The sequence below is a fragment of the Babylonia areolata genome, chromosome 6 (genome assembly GCF_041734735.1).
Source record: "Babylonia areolata isolate BAREFJ2019XMU chromosome 6, ASM4173473v1, whole genome shotgun sequence".
Taxonomy (NCBI): Eukaryota; Metazoa; Mollusca; class Gastropoda; order Neogastropoda; family Buccinidae; genus Babylonia; species Babylonia areolata.
In genome coordinates this window covers 48,658,722-48,677,390 of record NC_134881.1, presented here as the reverse complement: position 1 = coordinate 48,677,390, position 18,669 = coordinate 48,658,722, and the positions used below count along the sequence as shown (strand labels likewise).

The following is an 18,669-nucleotide window of genomic DNA, read 5'->3' as shown; positions in this document are numbered from 1 at the left end:
AACTGATTAAAGTGTGTATGTAAGCGCAACAAATATAATATTGCAGTGAAGGATACAGAGACTTGATGTAATAAATGTTTAGGAGCAGTTGGTTAAAAGGGGCTTTGCATTTACAATTCAAATGGCGTCAAGCATTCTGTGCGCATCGTTGAAGACCGGCGTGTGTGTTGCGAAAAAAGCGTCTGCTTTTCAGCTCGTGCGTGAAACAGTATTTGAAGCCAGCTGAGCGTTTGGCTACATTTAGATGAAAAAATATTTTCTTGATACCTTCCTTGATAGAATGGAAGGCCTTCAGCCCTTGGCTTCTGCATGGATGTACTGGAAAAGAGAAAGAAAAAAGAAAAACCCAAAGCACTTATTCCACTGAGGTGCATCTAAATGCTCACAAACTGGTCTGCTCTATTCCCTTACACTAAATATTTGTGGTCAGGCAAAAAATGCTTATTAAATCCTGGAACTTCTGTTTTCTTCCCATTGACTTAACCAGTTCAGTGCCAGAGAATTTTGTATATAAAAAAAAGAAAAAAAAGTGCTCTCCCCTTGCCAGGGAATTTTGAGGATTCGGGGGTAATAAATCACAAAAAATTCTAGCACAAAAGCCATGGGTGATCAAGAAAGAAAGTAAATGTTTTTGTGAAGGAAAATGAGTGTAGATTCTGCTTCTGGGCTTTTTCCCTAATTAGGTTGATTGTAGATAACTGCTCAGGCATGTAAAGTCAAGATAATAATTTTTGTGCAACAAAAAAGTCTTTCCACCTCTACATAATGACATCCATAAAGAAAAGAAACAAAATACAGGTAGAAATAGCATGCCTAATGTCAGATTATACCTGTAGAAGAAGTTAAAACAGGCTATAAATTTATAAAAACAAATTACAGCTTGTGCAGACAAGTTAGTAAATCACTGTCCCAACAATGACAAAGGGGGATAAGTCAACATAAAAGGTCAATCAGTCTCCAAAACTGAACTGGCAAGCTTTTTGACAGCAAAGAGCATTTGCAAGTTAGAGGGTGAAGTTCTTTGATGACATTCACTCCTTTCAAGTTGCACGTGAGCCAATTAAAGTGTCTGCTGTGCATCCGGCTTGCCACCTCTTCAAACAAGTCATCCAGCTGATTCAGCAGAAAAAAGCATTGGCGGTTTTCGATTTCCTACAGTCTGCATTGAAATGTGAGTGGTGGTTCGTCCGTCGGGATCGACAAGGACCATCTAGTCATCCTGGGGGTGGGTCGGGTGGGCTCTGTGGGTGTGCAGATGACTGGTCAGGCCAGTCCTGCGCCTGGAAGGTTCTGACACAGTGTGGACAGGGGATGGTGACGGCTGTCGGGGACTTACTGACACTGCTTTTCCTGGCCTGTCTGCATTGCTCTGCTGCAGCGATTCTGTTGGCCTCACAGGATTTGGCGCCTTTGTGGACAGCTGAACGCCACTTTGGTCTGTCCATTGCATTCAGCTCCCATGTGTTGTGGCTGATGTTGAAGGCCTTCAGAGAAGCTTTCAGAGTGTCTTTGAAGCGCTTCCTTTGGCCTCCATGGGAGCGCTTGCCATGTTGGAGTTCGCCGTACAGACCAGTGGTCTGGCATGTGAACTACATGGCCTGCCCAGCGCAGCTGGGCCTGCATCAAGATGGTGTAGATGCTGGGCAAGTTTGCACGAGTGAGCACCTCTATGTCAGGGATCTTCTCTTGCCACTTTATGCCGAGAAGTTTTCTGAGGCTGGTGGTGTGGAAGTGGTTCAGCTTTTTGGCGTGGCGTTTGTAGACCGTCCATGATTCACATCCATAGAGCAGTGTGGTGAGAACTATGGTCTTGTATACTTTGAGCTACGTCTCCAGGGTGATGCCTCTCCTGTTCTAAATGTTCTTATGGAGTCTGCCGAAGGCAGCGCTGGCTTTGGCGGGTCTGGCATTCACCTCGTCGTCGATGACAACCATGCGAGAGAGTGTACTGCCTAGGTATGTGAACTTGTCCACCGCGTTCAGTTGTTGCCCGTTGATGAAGATGTTTGGTTCAATGTAAGGCTTTCCTGGAGCTGGCTGGTGCATCACCTCAGTCTTCTTTGTGCTGATTGTGAGGCCAAAGTTGTCACAGGCACCTCCCGAAACCTGGAGGGGGTCAGGCTGGTGTTCTCCTGACCCACTCCCGGGAGGGTCACTACCTTGTCGTGGTCGGGAGGCTTAGTGGCCAGTGATCGAGCGAGCTATGTCGGCGGGGGCATCAGTGCTTCTTGGGGTTTGGTGCTCTGGTCCCAGGTCTTAATTGACAGCCTACATAGCCATCGTAGCTGTTAGGGCTGAATAAGTGGTGGTTTTGTACTGATGCCCCTGATAGGGCTTCCATGCCGAACAGGTCGTGAGTGAGGCCCAAACTAAACGTGACCCACTGTCCCTTTCGCTATTCTTTGTTCTTCTTTTTACCGCCTCTTTTCTGTCCTCAGCTCCCCATCAAGCCTTCTTTTCCACATTCTTTTTTTCTCTACGGCCTCCTTTAGGCCCGCCGTGTTTGCCGTGCGGCGCGACATGTGATGGAGGGGAATGAGATCCTGGGGATTGAGAGAGCACGCTGCTCTCAACACATCCCTTTGGCTCGGACCTCTCCTAAGACAGGCGGCACACATTGGCCCGTGTGTGTCAATCGGCTACCCCTTCGTGGGGCTGGGTCAAGACTGGCAGTTTAGTGGCTGACGAAGGTAACCCCCGTAGTGCTCGGCTCTCTGTCCCCGGGAGCTGGGCATGATCGGGGGGGAGCACGTTGGAGCTGGGCTGCTGGTTGTATATCCCTCCCGAAACCTGGAAGGGGTCAAGCTGGTGTTCCCTTGACCCTGGCCCCTAAGTTGGACCCCATGGTGGGTGGGTAAGGGAGGGATGAATTCACATTTTTCTTTCAACATGAATCCTAAACAAATACACCCCCCCAAACTCGGAAAAAGACGACGACAGGGAACGGACGACTCAGACTCTGAGTCGGAGGTCATCGAGACCTCTGGTTTTTGGCCATCGTGGCTAGTGATGGAGGGCGCTGATGACAACAAGCCCTTGTCGGCTCTCAGCCCCTTCGCTGTCCAGAAGGGCTTTCAGTGTCTGGCAGGATCGCTCAGATCCATCAAGAGGCTGAGGAGCGGAGCGTTTTTAGTACAGACAGAATCCAAAAGACAGACACAGCTCCTTCTCAAGGCGACCACTTTCGTGGATAGGGCAGTGAAGATTTCCCCTCACAAAGGTCTCAACTGCTCAAAGGGAGTCATCAGATGCCCGGAGTTGAAAGGTGTGTCTGAGGCCGAGATCAAGAGCGAACTGTCCTCTCAGGGAGTGACCGATGTGTACAGGGTGACGGTGAGGAAGGGGTCGGACAGAGTCCCGATCAAAACTTTCTTCCTCACCTTCTGCTGCCCGGATGTCCCCAAGGACATTCGGGTCGGATACCTGCTAGTTAATGTCAGCCTGTACGTACCGTCCCCTCTGAGATGCTTTAAGTGTCAGAAATTCGGACACGTGAGAGACAGATGTAAGGAGGAAGAGGCGTGTGGCACCTGTTCGAAGGCGGCGCACCAGGGCGATTGCGTCAGTGCAGCCCTGTGTGCGAACTGCGGAGGTGGCCACCCGTCCTCATCGAAGGACTGCCCCGCCTGGAAGAAAGAAAAACAAATTCAGAAAGTCAAGACAGAACAGAAAATTTCCTTCTTTGAGGCAAGGAAACAGGTGGAGGCCGCGTCGCCTAGGACGTCGTATGCCTCTGTCGTCAGATCCGGGACGGTGGACGTCGCAGTCCAGACGACGTCCACAGGAACGCAGACGGACGACTTAACCGCCTCGTCGGAACCGTTGGCCTTGGGTGGAGGCGCTGTGTCCACCCCTTCCCATCCTGCGCGGCAGTCCTCAGGGGCTGCTGGGCGGGAGAGAAAAGCCTCGGGCGGAGGCACGTTGTCCGCCTCCCGCCCCACCCCACCCCCCGGCCCCCCTCGCCCCGCCTCTCGTCTGCCTGGCCCTCGGGCTGGCGGAAGTGGCCGGAAGCCCCCCGCACCTCCAAAACTCAAGGAGGGGAGGGCTGCGGCCACGGCGGGATCGGGAGGGGCCGAGGTGGTGGATATTCCGACCCGGTCGGAACCCGAAAAATTTATGTCAAAGAACAAATATTCCATCCTGGCGGACCTTGAGCCACCGCAAGTGGAGGAGCAGGGGGTAGCGATGGAATAGGCTGCTGCTTTATTTTTTTTTTTTTTAAACCTTTTTAATGGCAGTGATCCACTGGAATATCCGGGGATTCTATGCCAACTTCCAGGAACTCCAGCTGCTTTGTCGTGCTTTGAAACCTTCAGTGCTGGCACTGCAGGAGACTCTGCAAAGAGATGGCAAGGTTTTATCTCTCTCTGGTTTTAACTCCGTTTTTAAACCCGCTCAACCGAAGCAAGAGGGGTTGACGGGAGGTGTCGCTCTTTTTATTCGAAAGTCCCTTTTATACAGTACAGTTCTTTTAAGCACCCCTTTACAGGCGGTGGCAGTCAGAGTCACGCTCGAGAAAACCATCACTGTCTGCTCTCTCTACCTTCCCCCTTCCGTCCGTGTTCTGAGGCAGGACCTCATGAACCTGGTCGACCAGCTCCCACGTCCGTTTTTACTGTTGGGCGACTTCAACGGACACTCCCCGCTCTGGGGAAGTGAGATGACATCAGCCCGAGGTCTTCTCTTAGAAAACCTTCTCTCTGACATGGACTTGTGCTGTCTTAACGACAAGTCTCCCACTTACCTGCATCTGTCCTCTGGAAAGCTCTCGTGTTTAGATCTGTCGGTCTGCGATCCATCGTTGGTCCTGGACTACGAGTGGAAAGTGCACGACGATCTGCACGGGAGTGACCACTTTCCTGTCGTCCTCCGCCCCACAGATGGAGAAGGTGACTCTCTGCCTGACCGCCTGTACTACGACAAAGCAGACTGGAGTTTTTTTACCACCAAGATAAGAGCGGAGCTGCAGGAAGAAACAGTATTGAAAAGCAAGGACCCTGCTGACGCTCTGACTCGGATCGTTTTAGATTGCGCCAAAGCAGCAGTCCCATCGTCTACCTCCAAGCCTCAGGTCCCTAGAACGCCCTGGTTCAACGCGGAATGTCGGGAGGCCCGCAAGTCTCGGAAGAGAGCGCAGCGACGCGTCTTTCGGAGACCGGAGTCCGATAGCGTTCGAACCCATCAACAGCTGAGGGCGAAAGCCAGGTATGTTTTTAAAAAGAGCCAGAGGAAGTCTTGGAGAGATTTCTGCTCTTCCTTAACCTCCAACACACCCAAGAAGAAAGTGTGGAGGGTTTTAAAAAGAATTAAGGGCAAAAACGCATGCCCGACCTTCCACCATCTTAAACTTTCAGACGCTCTGGTCACAGAGAAGAAAGCAGTTGCCAATTTGCTTGCCTCCACAATAGAACAGAACTCGAGATCTGCTAACAAATCTGCTCGCTTTCTTAAAACCAAAAACCTGTCAGAAAAAACACCATGTAACTTCTTTTCCGACAACACAGAGAATTACAACCTTCCTTTCACAATGAACGAACTTAAATCTGCCCTTCAGACCTGTACGGATTCCTGTCCAGGAATGGACGAAGTCCATTATAAACTCCTAAAGCACCTTCCCCAAACCTGTCTGGACACCCTGCTTAAAGTTTATAACCACATCTGGGTCACAGGCTTCTTTCCACCCTCCTGGCGGAAAGCCCTCATAATCCCACTGCCGAAACCGGGAAAAGACCCCTCGAACCCCTCCAACTACCGCCCAATTGCACTGACCAGCTGCGTCTGCAAACTGATGGAGAAGATGGTCAACGGTAGACTGATGTGGAAACTAGAGACCGACGGCCTTCTGGCGAAGGAACAGTGCGGTTTCCGCAAGCATCGCTCTACCGTTGACCATCTGGTTCGTCTGGAAACCACGATAAGAAATGCTTTCGTCAACAAACAACATGTGGTGGCCATATTTTTTGACCTGGAGAAAGCTTACGATACCACGTGGAAATTTGGTATTCTTTCCGACTTGCACAAGCTCGGCTTCCGAGGACACCTGCCTCAGTTTATCCACAATTTTTTACAAGACAGACAATTCCAGGTGAGAGTCGGCACCACCCTGTCCGACATTCACGAGCAGGAGCTGGGTGTCCCGCAGGGGAGCATCCTGTCGCCGGCTCTGTTCAGCATCAAAATTAATGACATCGTTCAATCCGTTCAGAAAGGATCGGACAGCTCGCTGTTCGTGGATGATTTTGCCTTATATGCAACCGGCAGCACGTACGCCAGCATCCAGCGACGGCTTCAGCTCTGCGTCAACAAAATCCAGTGTTGGGCAGAGGAGAATGGCTTCACATTTTCGTCCTCCAAAACTGAATGCATCCACTTTCATAATTTTCGCCAATTCTATCAGGACCCTGAAATCCGTCTGGGAACATCCACCATCCCGGCGGTCAAGGAAGCCAGATTTCTAGGGGTCGTCTTCGATCAGAAGCTGAATTTTCTCAGCCACATTAAACAGCTGAAAATATCTTGCCTAAAAGCCCTGAACATCATCCGAGTTGTGGCACACACGAACTGGGGTGCTGATAAGAGGACTCTCTTGCACCTCTACAGAGCCCTGGTCCGGTCCAAACTGGATTATGGAAGTGTTGTATACGGCTCGGCCAGACCGTCCTACCTGAAACTGTTGGACCCTGTACACCACCAAGGGCTCCGTCTCAGCTTAGGTGCTTTCCGCACCACCCCTGTGCACAGCCTGTACACAGAGGCGGGGGAACCACCTCTTTCCAACCGCAGACTGAAGCTGACCCTGAACTATTATTTGAAATTGTTTTCGGAACCTACAAACCCTGCTTACGATGCTGTATTCAACAACCCTTTCGATAAGAAATTTACAGACAACCCAAACTGCATACCTCCTCTCGGACTCCGCATTCAGCCGCACTTGGAAAATGCCGATCTGGATGTCAGTGGCATCTCAGATTTCTCTAAGTTCCCTGACAGCCCCCCGTGGACCTTTACAACACCTGAGGTCCGATTCGATCTGGCCTCGTACCGTAAGGACACCACCAGTTCTCTGGCCTACAGAACCTACTTTTCGGAACTGTGCCACAAATTCCCCACCTTTCAAGGCATCTTCACTGACGGTTCCAAGTCAGAGGACGGAGTCACCGCATCTGCGTTCTGTCCCGCCTTTCCTGACCGGCCCTCAACGGAACACATCCTGTCTGACAGCTCGGTATACACTGCGGAACTGACCGCACTGGTCCTGGGGTTAAAAATGGTTCTCTCTTCCAAACAGAAGAGATTCATGATCTTTTCCGACTCCTTATCAGCCCTGGAGGCGATCGCCTGCAGGAATATCACTCATCCCAAACTGCTGGAATTTTATGAAACTTTTACTCTCGCAACGAAGAAAGGATACGAGGTTGTGTTGGCCTGGGTTCCCGGACATGTTGGCATTCGTGGTAACGAAAGGGCGGACCTGCTGGCCAGGAACGCTGTAAAGAAAGAATTGTCCAGATCCTTGGTACCCTATACAGACATGAAGCGGAAGGTCAATACTTACGTTAAGGATCTTTGGCAAGAGAAGTGGAACACCCAGATGGACAACAAGCTCTTCCAGATCCGTCCGGACCTGGGGGAGACCCTCCCTTCGGGGGTGAAGAACAGAAAGGAGGAATCTGTGCTGTGCAGACTGCGTACGGGGCACACTTTTTTTACTCATTCTTACTTGTTGAAGGGGGAGGAGGCCCCTCGATGCGTTCCCTGTGACGAGCCTCTCACCGTGAAACACGTGCTCCTTGACTGTTGGGATCTGCATGACGTTAGACGCAGACATTACACGGCGGTTTCTTTGAAGACTTTGTTTCGTGATGTCCCTCCGTGGGCGCTGATGGACTTCTTAAAAGAAGTGAACCTTTTTAACCAGATTTGAAGGTTTTAAACTATGGAAGTTTTTTTTTAACTTTGGAGTGGAAAGTTTGAAGTGGTGACTCGTTTTAATTGGTTGTTTTTTTTTAGCCTTGTAGCAGTAATTGACGCGGCGATAGCCTTGAGATGGCCTTAGTGGTCGGCGAGGCTCTAAGCACCATAATTTCATTTCATTTCATTTGTCACAGGCAGCAGAGAACTTGTCGACGCTGTGTTGCATGTCAGCTTCGGAGGCAGTGTTGAGAGCGCAGTCATCAGCAAACAGGAAGTCGTTGACGGTGTCTGTCCTCACCTTGGTTTTTGTTTGAAGCCTCCTGAGGTTGAAGAGTGAGCTATCTGTGCGGTACCTGATGCCAATGCCTACATCAGCGTCTCTGAAGGCATCTGTGAGCATGGCTGAAAACATGAGACTGAACAGGGTGGGGGCAAGAACACACCCTTGCTTGACTCCGTTGGAGACAGGGAATGGTTCTGAAGTCTCTCCGTTGTCTTGGACTCAGGCCAGCATCCCATCGTGTAGTTGCCGTATGATGGTGATGAACTTTCTGGGACATCCGTACTTCGCCATGATTCTCCAAAGGCCATCTCTGCTAACAGTATCGAAGGCCTTGGTCAGATCGACATAGGTGGAGTAAAGGTTGGCGTTCTGTTCCTGACACTTCTCCTGGCAGCAAACACCATGTCGATAGTCCCGCGTTCTTTCCAGAAGCCACACTGGCTCTCTGGTAGGAGACCTTGCTCAAGGTGCGCTATGAGACGGTTGAGTAGCACTCTGGCCAGAGTCTTGCCTGCGACGGACAGCAGGGATATTCCACGATGTTTGTCACAGGCCTGACGATTTCCTTTGCGCTTGTACAGGTATATGATGGAAGCGTCTTTGAAGTCCTGTGGAACTGCTTCGTGCTGCCAGATGAGCTGGAACAGCTGATGAAGCTTCAGCTGGAATGGAGTCTGAGCCAGGGGCTTTGCCATTGGATAGCAGACGGATAGCTTTCTGGGTCTCCTCCAAAGTTGGAATGGCATCCAACAACTCACTGCCAGGCACCTGGGGGAGTCGGTCGATGGCTTTATCATTGATGGTGGAAGGGCGGTTCAGTACGCTGTCAAAGTGTTCAGCCCATCTCTCAAGGATCCCGTTCTTGTCAGTGATTAGGGTAGAACCATCAGCACTGAGGAGTGGAGCAGATCCGGAGGTGGTGGGACTGTAGACTTCTTTCAGGCCGTTATAGAAGTTCTTCATGTTGTTCCTGTCTGCAAAGCCCTGGATCTCATCAGCTTTGTTGCTCAACCAGGAATCCTGCATCTGCCGCAGCTTCAGCTGGATGGTGCTGTGTGCGCTCTTCAGTATGTCTTTCTTTGACTGTGACTTGGGATCTTCAATGTGGGCTCTGTAGGCTTGGCGTTTGTCTTCCAGCAGCTGCTTGATCTCAGTGCAGTTCTCATCAAACCAGTCTTTGTGCTTCCTGGCAGAAGGCCCAGGCACTTCATGGCAGTGTTGTACACCGTCTCATGCAGTGCACCCCATGCTGCCTCCACATTCTGGTTGTCCAGCACAGTGGACTCAAGGCGTTCCTCCAGGGTGTCAGCAAAGCTCTGCTTGATGTTGCCTAGCTCCAGCTTGTTGACATTCAGGCATTTGGGTGCTTTCATGCCCTGAGGCCATCTCTTGGGCTAGATGCAGAGGTTGAGTTTGGAGATGATAAGGTGGTGGTCTGTCCAGCACTTGGCTCCGCACATGGCCCTCGTGACTCGTACGTCCTGCCTGTCCCTCTTCCTGACGATGACAAAGTCGATGAGATGCCAATGCCCAGAGCGAGGATGCATCCATGACGTCCTGTAACGGGTAGGGAGGCAGAAGATGGTGTTTGTGATAAGAAGGTCGTGCTTGGCACATGTCTGGAGAAGTAGTTGACCATTGCTGTTACAGTTGCCAACCCCATGCTTCCCAATCACTCCTTCCCAGGAGGTGCTGTCACAGCCAACTCTTGAGTTAAAGTCACCAAGAATGGTGAGCTTGTCTGCGTTGGGAACAGTGGTGATGACAGCGTTCAGGTCCTCGTAGAACTTGTCCTTGATCTCATCCGGGTTGGTCATGGTGGGCGCGTTAGGCGCTGACAGTGGTGGTAAACTTCTTCCCGTTGCATAAAGGGAGTTTCATCGTCATCAGGCGATTGTTCACTCCTTTCGGGGGGCCAGCCAGCTTGCCAACGAGGGTTGTCTTCACTGCAAAGCCAACTCCAGCCTCACGTCTCTCTTCAGGTCTGCGACCACTCCAAAAAAAGCTCACAGAGTTTGCCTTCTTCTGCCAGTCTGGTCTCACTTAAGGCAGCGATGTCAATGTTGTACCTGGCAAGTTCACACGCAATCAGTGCTGTGTGTCTCTGTGGTCTGGCTGAGTCGCCTCTGTCCAGAAGCGTTCGCACGTTCCATGTGGCAATGGTCAGTGGGGTGCCCCTTGTTTTCTTCTTTCTTTCCTTTGTGTGTCGACCGCTTGAGTAGGGTCCCCGTCAGCCGCGGTATGCTGACTAGGGTGGTGTGGAGCAGGCAATGTTTAGAGCATCTTTTCTAGCCCCTTCCTCATACCATGGAGGTAAGCAGTGCTGTCCTGAAGAGGGCTGCTCAGTTGCTCAGGGGGCTGCCGATCTCCACCGCTGCTCCAGTCGATGAAAAACGACCCTATGGCCTGAGCCACCTGTGTGCAGGTCCGCAGCTACGACTGCCAGTGTACCCACACCTGTCGCTTTGTCGCTTGCCTGTCGCCACGTCGCTTGCCTGTTGCCACAGGGCTTGGGGAAAATGATGGTATGGGATGAAAGATGACTGATGACTTGCGCGATGACTTTGTTTATAGTGAGGAGGAGTTGCACACCGTTGACCTCACTCTCTTGCCTGAGACCATCTGTATCCAGTGGCAAGATGAGGTCAAGACGACTGGAGATGGAAACGGATGCAGTGGATGACCAGGATGTCCTATGTGCCTCATCCTGCCCTCAGCACTCCACAGTGCTCTGCTGCAACTGCCTTCCTCTCCGTTGAACCATGAAGGTTTCTTCTGCAGAGTCCGCCGGATCCAGTCTTCACATGCTTGGGTAGACAAGCCCTAACTCACCGAGGGTTTGAGACCTGTCGGCTACCCTCACCTAGTTTAGCCAGCCTGTCAAAACCGTTGCCCAGGGGTTGGGCGCTGCCGCATGCTAGCAGCTTCTAGGACCCATAGGTCCATGCCCCCCTTGATGACCTCTGGCTGGCATTCGACCTATCGTCTTACATCACTCCTCTCCTTCTCCTCCCCTTCTTCTAACAATCCTGCACATATTCTGTCAGTCATAGCCAGTTGTTCAAAAACACTGTCTGATTTGATGGACGGACTGAACTACCATCAAATGGGCTGTCAGTTTCATCACTGTTGTTGTCAATCACCTTCGTTTTCAAACCAATCATCAGTCAAGAGAGATCCTTCTCCATGGCGAAAGCTGTCCACAACCACAAGCAGAGCTTTCAGAATAGTGTAAATCTGCTGACTGTGACTATTTGCTGTACTGGACACGTTTTCAATGCCTTTTTTTGCATGTGATGCAACCCCCCTTTTCCACCCGCGTATCACATAGTCAGCAAATTATTATTGAGTAGAATGGGGTCTTCTACCTGATGTATGTTCATTTAAATGGTATTTTTATAATCCAGACACATCAAACTAACTTTCAAAGTCTGTTTATATGAATTGAACCAAACTCCAATGAAGGAAAAATCGGAACATATGCAGGACATCAGTGGACGTCTTATAGCCACTATGGCAATACTTTTTGTAGGATGTCAGCTGATGTCTTATAGGCACTCTACTGGTTAAAGACCAAGAGTATACAAAATTGATTAATAATACTATTGAAGAGATTGAAAACAGTATGCAACATTTCCTTATGAGAGAGAGAACATCATAGAAATAGCCAATGACCAGATATAGTTCGTTATTTCGGATCAGCTGTTTTTAGATATACTACTAATGGAGATTAGAGCAAAATCCACTTTTTATAGCATAGATAAGAATAGAGAATTATGACAAAATAAAAGAAACCTGGAACAAGAGATACAAACATTAGAAGGCAAATCACACCTAAATGAATCAGTTACATTATCCTTGACACAACAAACAGACATGAGGAAATCAAAAATGGAGGGAATGATCCTCAGATCAAAAGCTAAACACAACAAACAGACATTAGGAAATCAAAAATGGAGGGAATGATCCTCAGATCAAAAGCTAAACACAACAAACAGACATTAGGAAATCAAAAATGGAGGGAATGATCCTCAGATCAAAAGCTAAACACAACAAACAGACATTAGGAAATCAAAAATGGAGGGAATGATCCTCAGATCAAAAGCTAAACACAACAAACAGACATTAGGAAATCAAAAATGGAGGGAATGATCCTCAGATCAAAAGCAAAACAACAAACAGACATTAGGAAATCAAAAATGGAGGGAATGATCCTTGGATCAAAAGCAAGACACAACAAACAGAAATTAGGAAATCAAAAATGGAGGGAATGATCCTCAGACCAAAAACAAGATGGGCTTCTCAAGGGGAGAAAATAGATAAATACCTTTGGGGTTTTTTTGAAAAGGCTTTTAAAAAAAAATTTTTTTTAAGCAAATGTCAAAATTAGTAATGTATGTTGGTAAACTTTTAACAAAAGAGATGAAGTGCAAGAGGCAACAAGGACATTCTTTCAAGAACTCTTTTAAGAAAGAAGATCAATAAACATAGATTTAAATGATTGAATAAGGAATTTGCCCAAATTAGATAAATCTGAATCTCATGAATTGGAAGGTTTAATAACAAAAACAAAGAAAGAAGCATCAGAATTGTTTTTTTAAAAAAAGGAAGCAAAACGAGCCCTGGTACAGACTGAATTTTACTTTTAAAAATTCTTTTGGAAGCAGTTGGGTGACTTTGTGATTCAGTCTATAATTGAAGGATTTGTTGAAGGTAAATGTCTGTTACACAACGAGAAGGACTCATTTACCTGAAGAAGATAAACCAAGGGAATACCTTAAAAACTGGAAACCAATCTCACATCTAAATGTAATTTATTAAATTGATTCAACTTGCATAGCAAATAGGAATAAAGTAGTGTTACCAAAACTAATCCATGAAGATGAGAGTGGTTTTATTTCAGGGAGATATATTGGAGATAATATTTGAATATTGTATGATGTGATGCATAAAATGTTACCCAGGTTATTAGTTTCAATTGACTTTGAAAAAGCCTTTGACTCTGATAATTGGGATTACATGGGAAATGTTCTTAAAATATTTGGTTTAGGAGAAGATATAACATGTACTTTCTATTAAAAAAGACATGTTAAAGCTTATATGATTGCAAATGGAAAGATGTCTCAGAATTTCACTATAAACAGAGAGTGTCAATAGGAGGATCATAATTATATCACCTTACTTGTTTACATTGTGAGCAGAAATATTAGTTTGCAAAATTTGAGAAGATAAAGAAATAAAAAGAATACAGATGTCAAAGGCAGAATTTAAGACATGTCATTTACTTTGGAGGGAGACAGAAAATATTATGAAAATGTAATGTGGAAATTTTAGGAAATATTGAGTCTTAAGCTGATCTTTGAAAAAACATCTGTTTGGTTAGGCTTTAAAAAGCACACCCTCAAATGCAACATATTTAGAGAATAAAAGTATGAAATGGAATCCTCCTGGATTCAGAATCCTTGGACTCTGGTATGTTAATGACCTATGTAACTTAACGGAAATAAACTTGTCAGATAAATTTGTTGAAGTAGAAAAACTGTGTAACATTTGGCCAAAAAGGAATCAACACCTTTGGGCAGGTAGCAGTGCTAAAATCACTTATTTTATTGAACTTGGTTTATTTATGGACATTGTTGCCAAACCCACCTGATAGTGACATAAAACAACTTCAAGAAGTGTTTTCAGTTTGTCTGGGACAAAAAAACAGACAAGATAAAACAAATACATGCAGAACATGATGGAGAAAATGGAGGAGTAGGGGTACCTAATGTAGAAGCTTTTATGCAAGCACTGAAACTATCCTGGGTAAGAAAATTACCTACAGGAAGTTTCAAATGGAAGAAAATATTGGAGACCTTACATCCTGAAATGGACAAATTAAAAAACCATGGTTCTAAAAGGTGTATAAAGAGAGGTAATCCTTTTTGGAGAGATGTAGTTGATGCTTATGATGGATTCAATATGATAGATTCAATGGCCTTTCGATGTGAGGAAGCATACCCCCTTGGATATCTCCTCCCACCCTCTGCACTTCCTGTGTGTCCCCCCTCCATTGATGTATTCTTGTGGTGCGTGTGGTATGGGTCAGTGTTTGCTCTGTGTGTGTGTGTTTGTGTAGGGGGTGTGTTTTGTGGCTTTTCCTGTGATTACTCATATCTGCAATTTGTAGTATTGCATTGTTGTATATAGATGTTTTTCCACTTCTATGTCCTCATGTGCTCATATCTGGTATACACTATTGTATATGCATTATCTCATATGAGGGGCTTAGAGCCCATCATATGGGGAGTTTGTACCGTATAAGTACAGTATGTTACTATTATTATTATTATTACTATTGTTATTTATTACATGTTGAGTTGAATGAGAACAAAAAGATTGTAGCAGAACCTATCTTTTATAATGATAGATTTAGAATTAATGATAAATGTTTTAACTTCAACACCTGGACAGATAAAGAAATATTTTTTGTGCAACATGTCCTTGATGGAAGTGACCAGTTTTTAGATTATGAAGAATTGTCTTAACTTTTTCAGTTGTGCTCAGGCAGTCAAAGAATATGAGAGAAAAAGAAACATACAGTTTAGAAATAGCAATGACACTAAAGACATTTAAGTACTGCTCATACTATGTGGAAGTAGCAAAGGAAAAAAAGCATGTTGTGAACTGCTCTTGCAAAAGACTGAGATATTTGATATGAAGGCTTTGTAAAATGGATTCGCAGATTGACTGGGGGACTGTAATATAAAGAAAATTAAGGAAATAAAGATAAAATGGTTTCAGCTCAAACTCTGGCACAGAATTTTAGTGTCAAATAATATTTTGAAAACAATGGGCGTAACTGAAAATGATAGATGTAATTTTTGTGACACCAAGAAAGAAATGGTACAACATTATTTGTGGTTTTGCCCAATTATTTGAACGTTGTGGCTTGGGCTCGAAAATAAGATAAAATAAAAATGTGGAAGTTGTGAAATGTTTATCAACTTCAAGTTTATATTATTTGGTACCGATGAAAAAACAAAAATAGATGATTGTCTTGATTTGATAATTTTGTGGGCAAAGGTTTTTTTTAAAAATAGGTGCAGAATTAACCTGGTCAAACCAGTTCAACATGCATTCATTACTAAACTAAAAAAAATAAAATATGTACACAATAGAAAAAGAAATACATCTAATGGAAATGCAGTATCATGATTTTAAGAATAAAAATGGCTGCCCTGTTCAGATTTAGTGATAGAACATACATTAAATTAGGTGTTGTTTATGTCTTTACATTTTGTATAGATATTGAGAAGTTGTGGATAATCAGTTGCTATTGTACTTTGTAATTAAAGAAGAACAGAGGTGTTTTTCCAAATGTAGACTTGGATTGGGTCTGTTGGCCTGGTGTAGTTCTGATGTTCCTTGTGATTATGAAACTTGACTGTCATTGTGGATGGTGAATTAAGAATTGATGTGTTATGTTCTATATGTTATTGTAAGGTGGTACTTGTGTGTGTGTGGTTTTTTTTTTTTTTTTTTTTTTTTTTTTTTTTTTTAGTTGCTTTTATTTTTCTATTTGTTATTGTATTGTACATGTATGTAGTTTAACTGCAAATATGTCATAAGTTAACATTATTTTACATTGGTTTGGCTTGTAGGTTGGAAATGTCACATTGGTGATGTTCAAGAGAAAATATAAGCTTCTGTGCAAGGGGAATAAAATGAAATTCGTTCCCAACATTTTTCACTTCTTTTTTTTTTTTTTAAAAGAGAAAAATGTTGGAAATGAAGTTCTTTCAAAGATGTAGGTTGTACAACATACAGCGTGTCACCTTCAGATTTGGAAAAGATCCAGTGGAGTGGATCATAGTGGGGCTCTTGTTTTTCCCCTCCATCAGGTGGACACAGCAGTGTCCAGTGAACGAGAACGGCTGGAAGGGGATCAGAAGGCAGTAATGCTGCGGCTTCAGCAGAAACATGCTCAGGAACTGGAAACCCTAAAGCAGGAGGCAGAACGGCGACATAGAGAACAGGTGAGGAGGTCTGGCATAGTGTGAGATAAGTTTTAATGTGTGTGTGGCAGACCTGTCTGTCCTATTTAAATTGGCCACATTTTTTCCAGAATCCCACCTATGAGTACATGTGTACACTCAACTTTGAAAACATGAAAATCAACCGATTTTCGCCACAAAATAATTTTGCTTTGAGCTTTTGTAAACAATAAATTCTGAACTGACATTTCTTATGAAGAAGATGGGTATTAGCGGTAAAATTTAGCTTATTATATAACATCACAGGCTTCATTGATGTTTTCACATGAATCTAGTAAAACATCCCACTCAGTACACTCAAAACATCCTCTCAGTTCTTCCACGCTTTCATCCGTCCACACTTTCACACACTTTTTCACAGCAGGGTCAATCTGCATTTTGGGTCTGTACCACAGTAGAAGGGATATTGTGTCATGGTCAGAATATCCAGTTAGAAGAAGCACGAAGGACCTGTAGGCATGTGGTTTGTTGCTGTAGCACAAGTCAATGGTCTTTTGATGATGGGTGGCACACGTCACATACTGACAGAATGAAGGTAAACACGAGCGCAAGTCACAGTGGTTCAGATTGCCAACCACGAAGCATGGAGCGTCAGGACTGGTCAGCTGCAGGGAGTGGACAACATCGCCAATGTCAGCGGCAGCACATGCAGCACTGGCAGAAGGGGGGACATAGCACACTGTATTTTTTGTTTGGCTTTGAAGTATTGTTTTTTTCCTTTTTTATGATTTTTTTTGTAATCTGGGGATGATAAATTCAGTGGAAGGGCTGGCATCCTCAGCATGGCATAGTCTTGTTTGCCATAAGGAGCTAAATGGTTGGGATACTGTGTCATGAACTGTGTTTTGTGGGTTTGTCTTAGTGCTTTTTTGTAGATGTGACAGTTTTGTGTTGATGCGGCTCAGCATTTGAATGGTTTGACAGTCCTGATATGGCCCTGGACTATAAGCAACAAGAACCTTCATGAATGGTTACAACTATTTTTCGAAATACTTGTGCATGAGCTGACCCTGTATATCATTGATGATTGTAGTGACTTAAAGGTTCGTATTGAACAAACTTGCATTCTCTTGTAGGCACGCAAAACAATCTGTATGGGTACTGACCCAAAACCCAAAAATATAAGACATTAGCACTGATCAAATTGAAACAATGAAAGATAAACTTTATACTAGGTATGAAGCACATTTAGGATCAGTAAGTACTGAATTGCTTGGTAGTACGTTAATACAGCTCAATTCTCGAGCAGCCAATATGTTTTGATGACCAGACAAAGCTTACTGCTGATCTTTAGCGCAATCCATTCCTGGTCCTTGTGTTTTTTACCTGCAGGCTGTATCACAGATTCGGAATGTACTTACCTCCACTTACCACTTACTAACAATTGCTAAGCACTGTCAATTTAATAATGTCCTAATTATAAAAATGGGTATAAAAATGGAGAGTAACAAAGAACCCGGAGAAAGTTGAAGCATGTAGATAAGGTGCAGCAGCAAGAATAGTAAAGCTTGAAGAAGTACTAAAAAAACTTCATTAATCAAGTGAGGAAGATGGGCCTCCACCTGTGCCTGATTATAGGCCACCAGACAACGTATATATAAATTCCACATACCTTGCAGCTGCAGCTGCTGCAGTGACAGGTTGAGTAGCATACTACTGTTATACATCACTTTAATCCAAACCATGTGCCATCCATCTGAAGTACCCGTTAAACAGTAAATAACCCTTTTTGGATTGCTGTGTGCCAGGCCAAATTTGCTTTCTTGGGTAGGTTAACTAAACTGTTCACTGCTCATTCATTTATTGAGGTATCTCTAAGACTTTTGGCATGCTTTTTCCTTATACCTTTGGCTATGAGATGAAAGCATAATGTTCTGATGTTGTTTGTAATTTTTGTGGCAGAAACTTCATATTAAGAATTTCTTGGGTATGTAAACACCATTCAACAAGTAATTGTTCAGTGTTCTCATGAGTTGGTGGTAGATTTTCAGAACAACAATGTACTATGACAGCAAATTAAACATGTTGTACACTTGACAGCAAAAAAGATGTGGCAGTCTTTACCCTTCAGTGTTTAAGCCTGCTATGGTGATGAAGATGACCAATATTGATGTTGATTTCTGGCTGGTGGAGTCTCTGTTGTGATGAAGATGACCAATATTGATGTTGATTTCTGGCTGGTGGAGTCTCGGTGTTGTGATGAAGGTGACCATTATTGATGTTGATTTCTGGCTGGTGGAGTCTCTGTGTTGTGATGAAGATGACCAGTATTGATGTTGATTTCTGGCTGGTGGAGTCTGTGTTGTGATGAAAATGACCAGTATTGATGTTGATTTCTGGCTGGTGGAGTCTCTGTGTTGTGATGAAGATGACCAGTATTGATGTTGATTTCTGGCTGGTGGAGTCTCTGTGTTGTGATGAAGATGACCAATA

The 18,669-nt window shown here is 45.2% G+C and overlaps 1 protein-coding gene across 1 annotated transcript in view; it reads left to right on the top strand.

Annotated features, from left to right (window-relative positions):
- The first annotated feature begins 10,504 nt into the window (after nucleotides 1-10,504).
- LOC143283547 (uncharacterized) overlaps nucleotides 10,505-18,669 on the top strand; it is a 150,337-nt gene continuing 142,172 nt past the window's right edge. Inside the window, exons 1-2 of the mRNA XM_076589791.1 lie at nucleotides 10,505-10,510; nucleotides 16,084-16,218. Of these exons, the coding sequence (XP_076445906.1) occupies nucleotides 10,505-10,510; nucleotides 16,084-16,218 (141 nt within the window). The remainder of the gene's footprint in view (nucleotides 10,511-16,083; nucleotides 16,219-18,669) is intronic.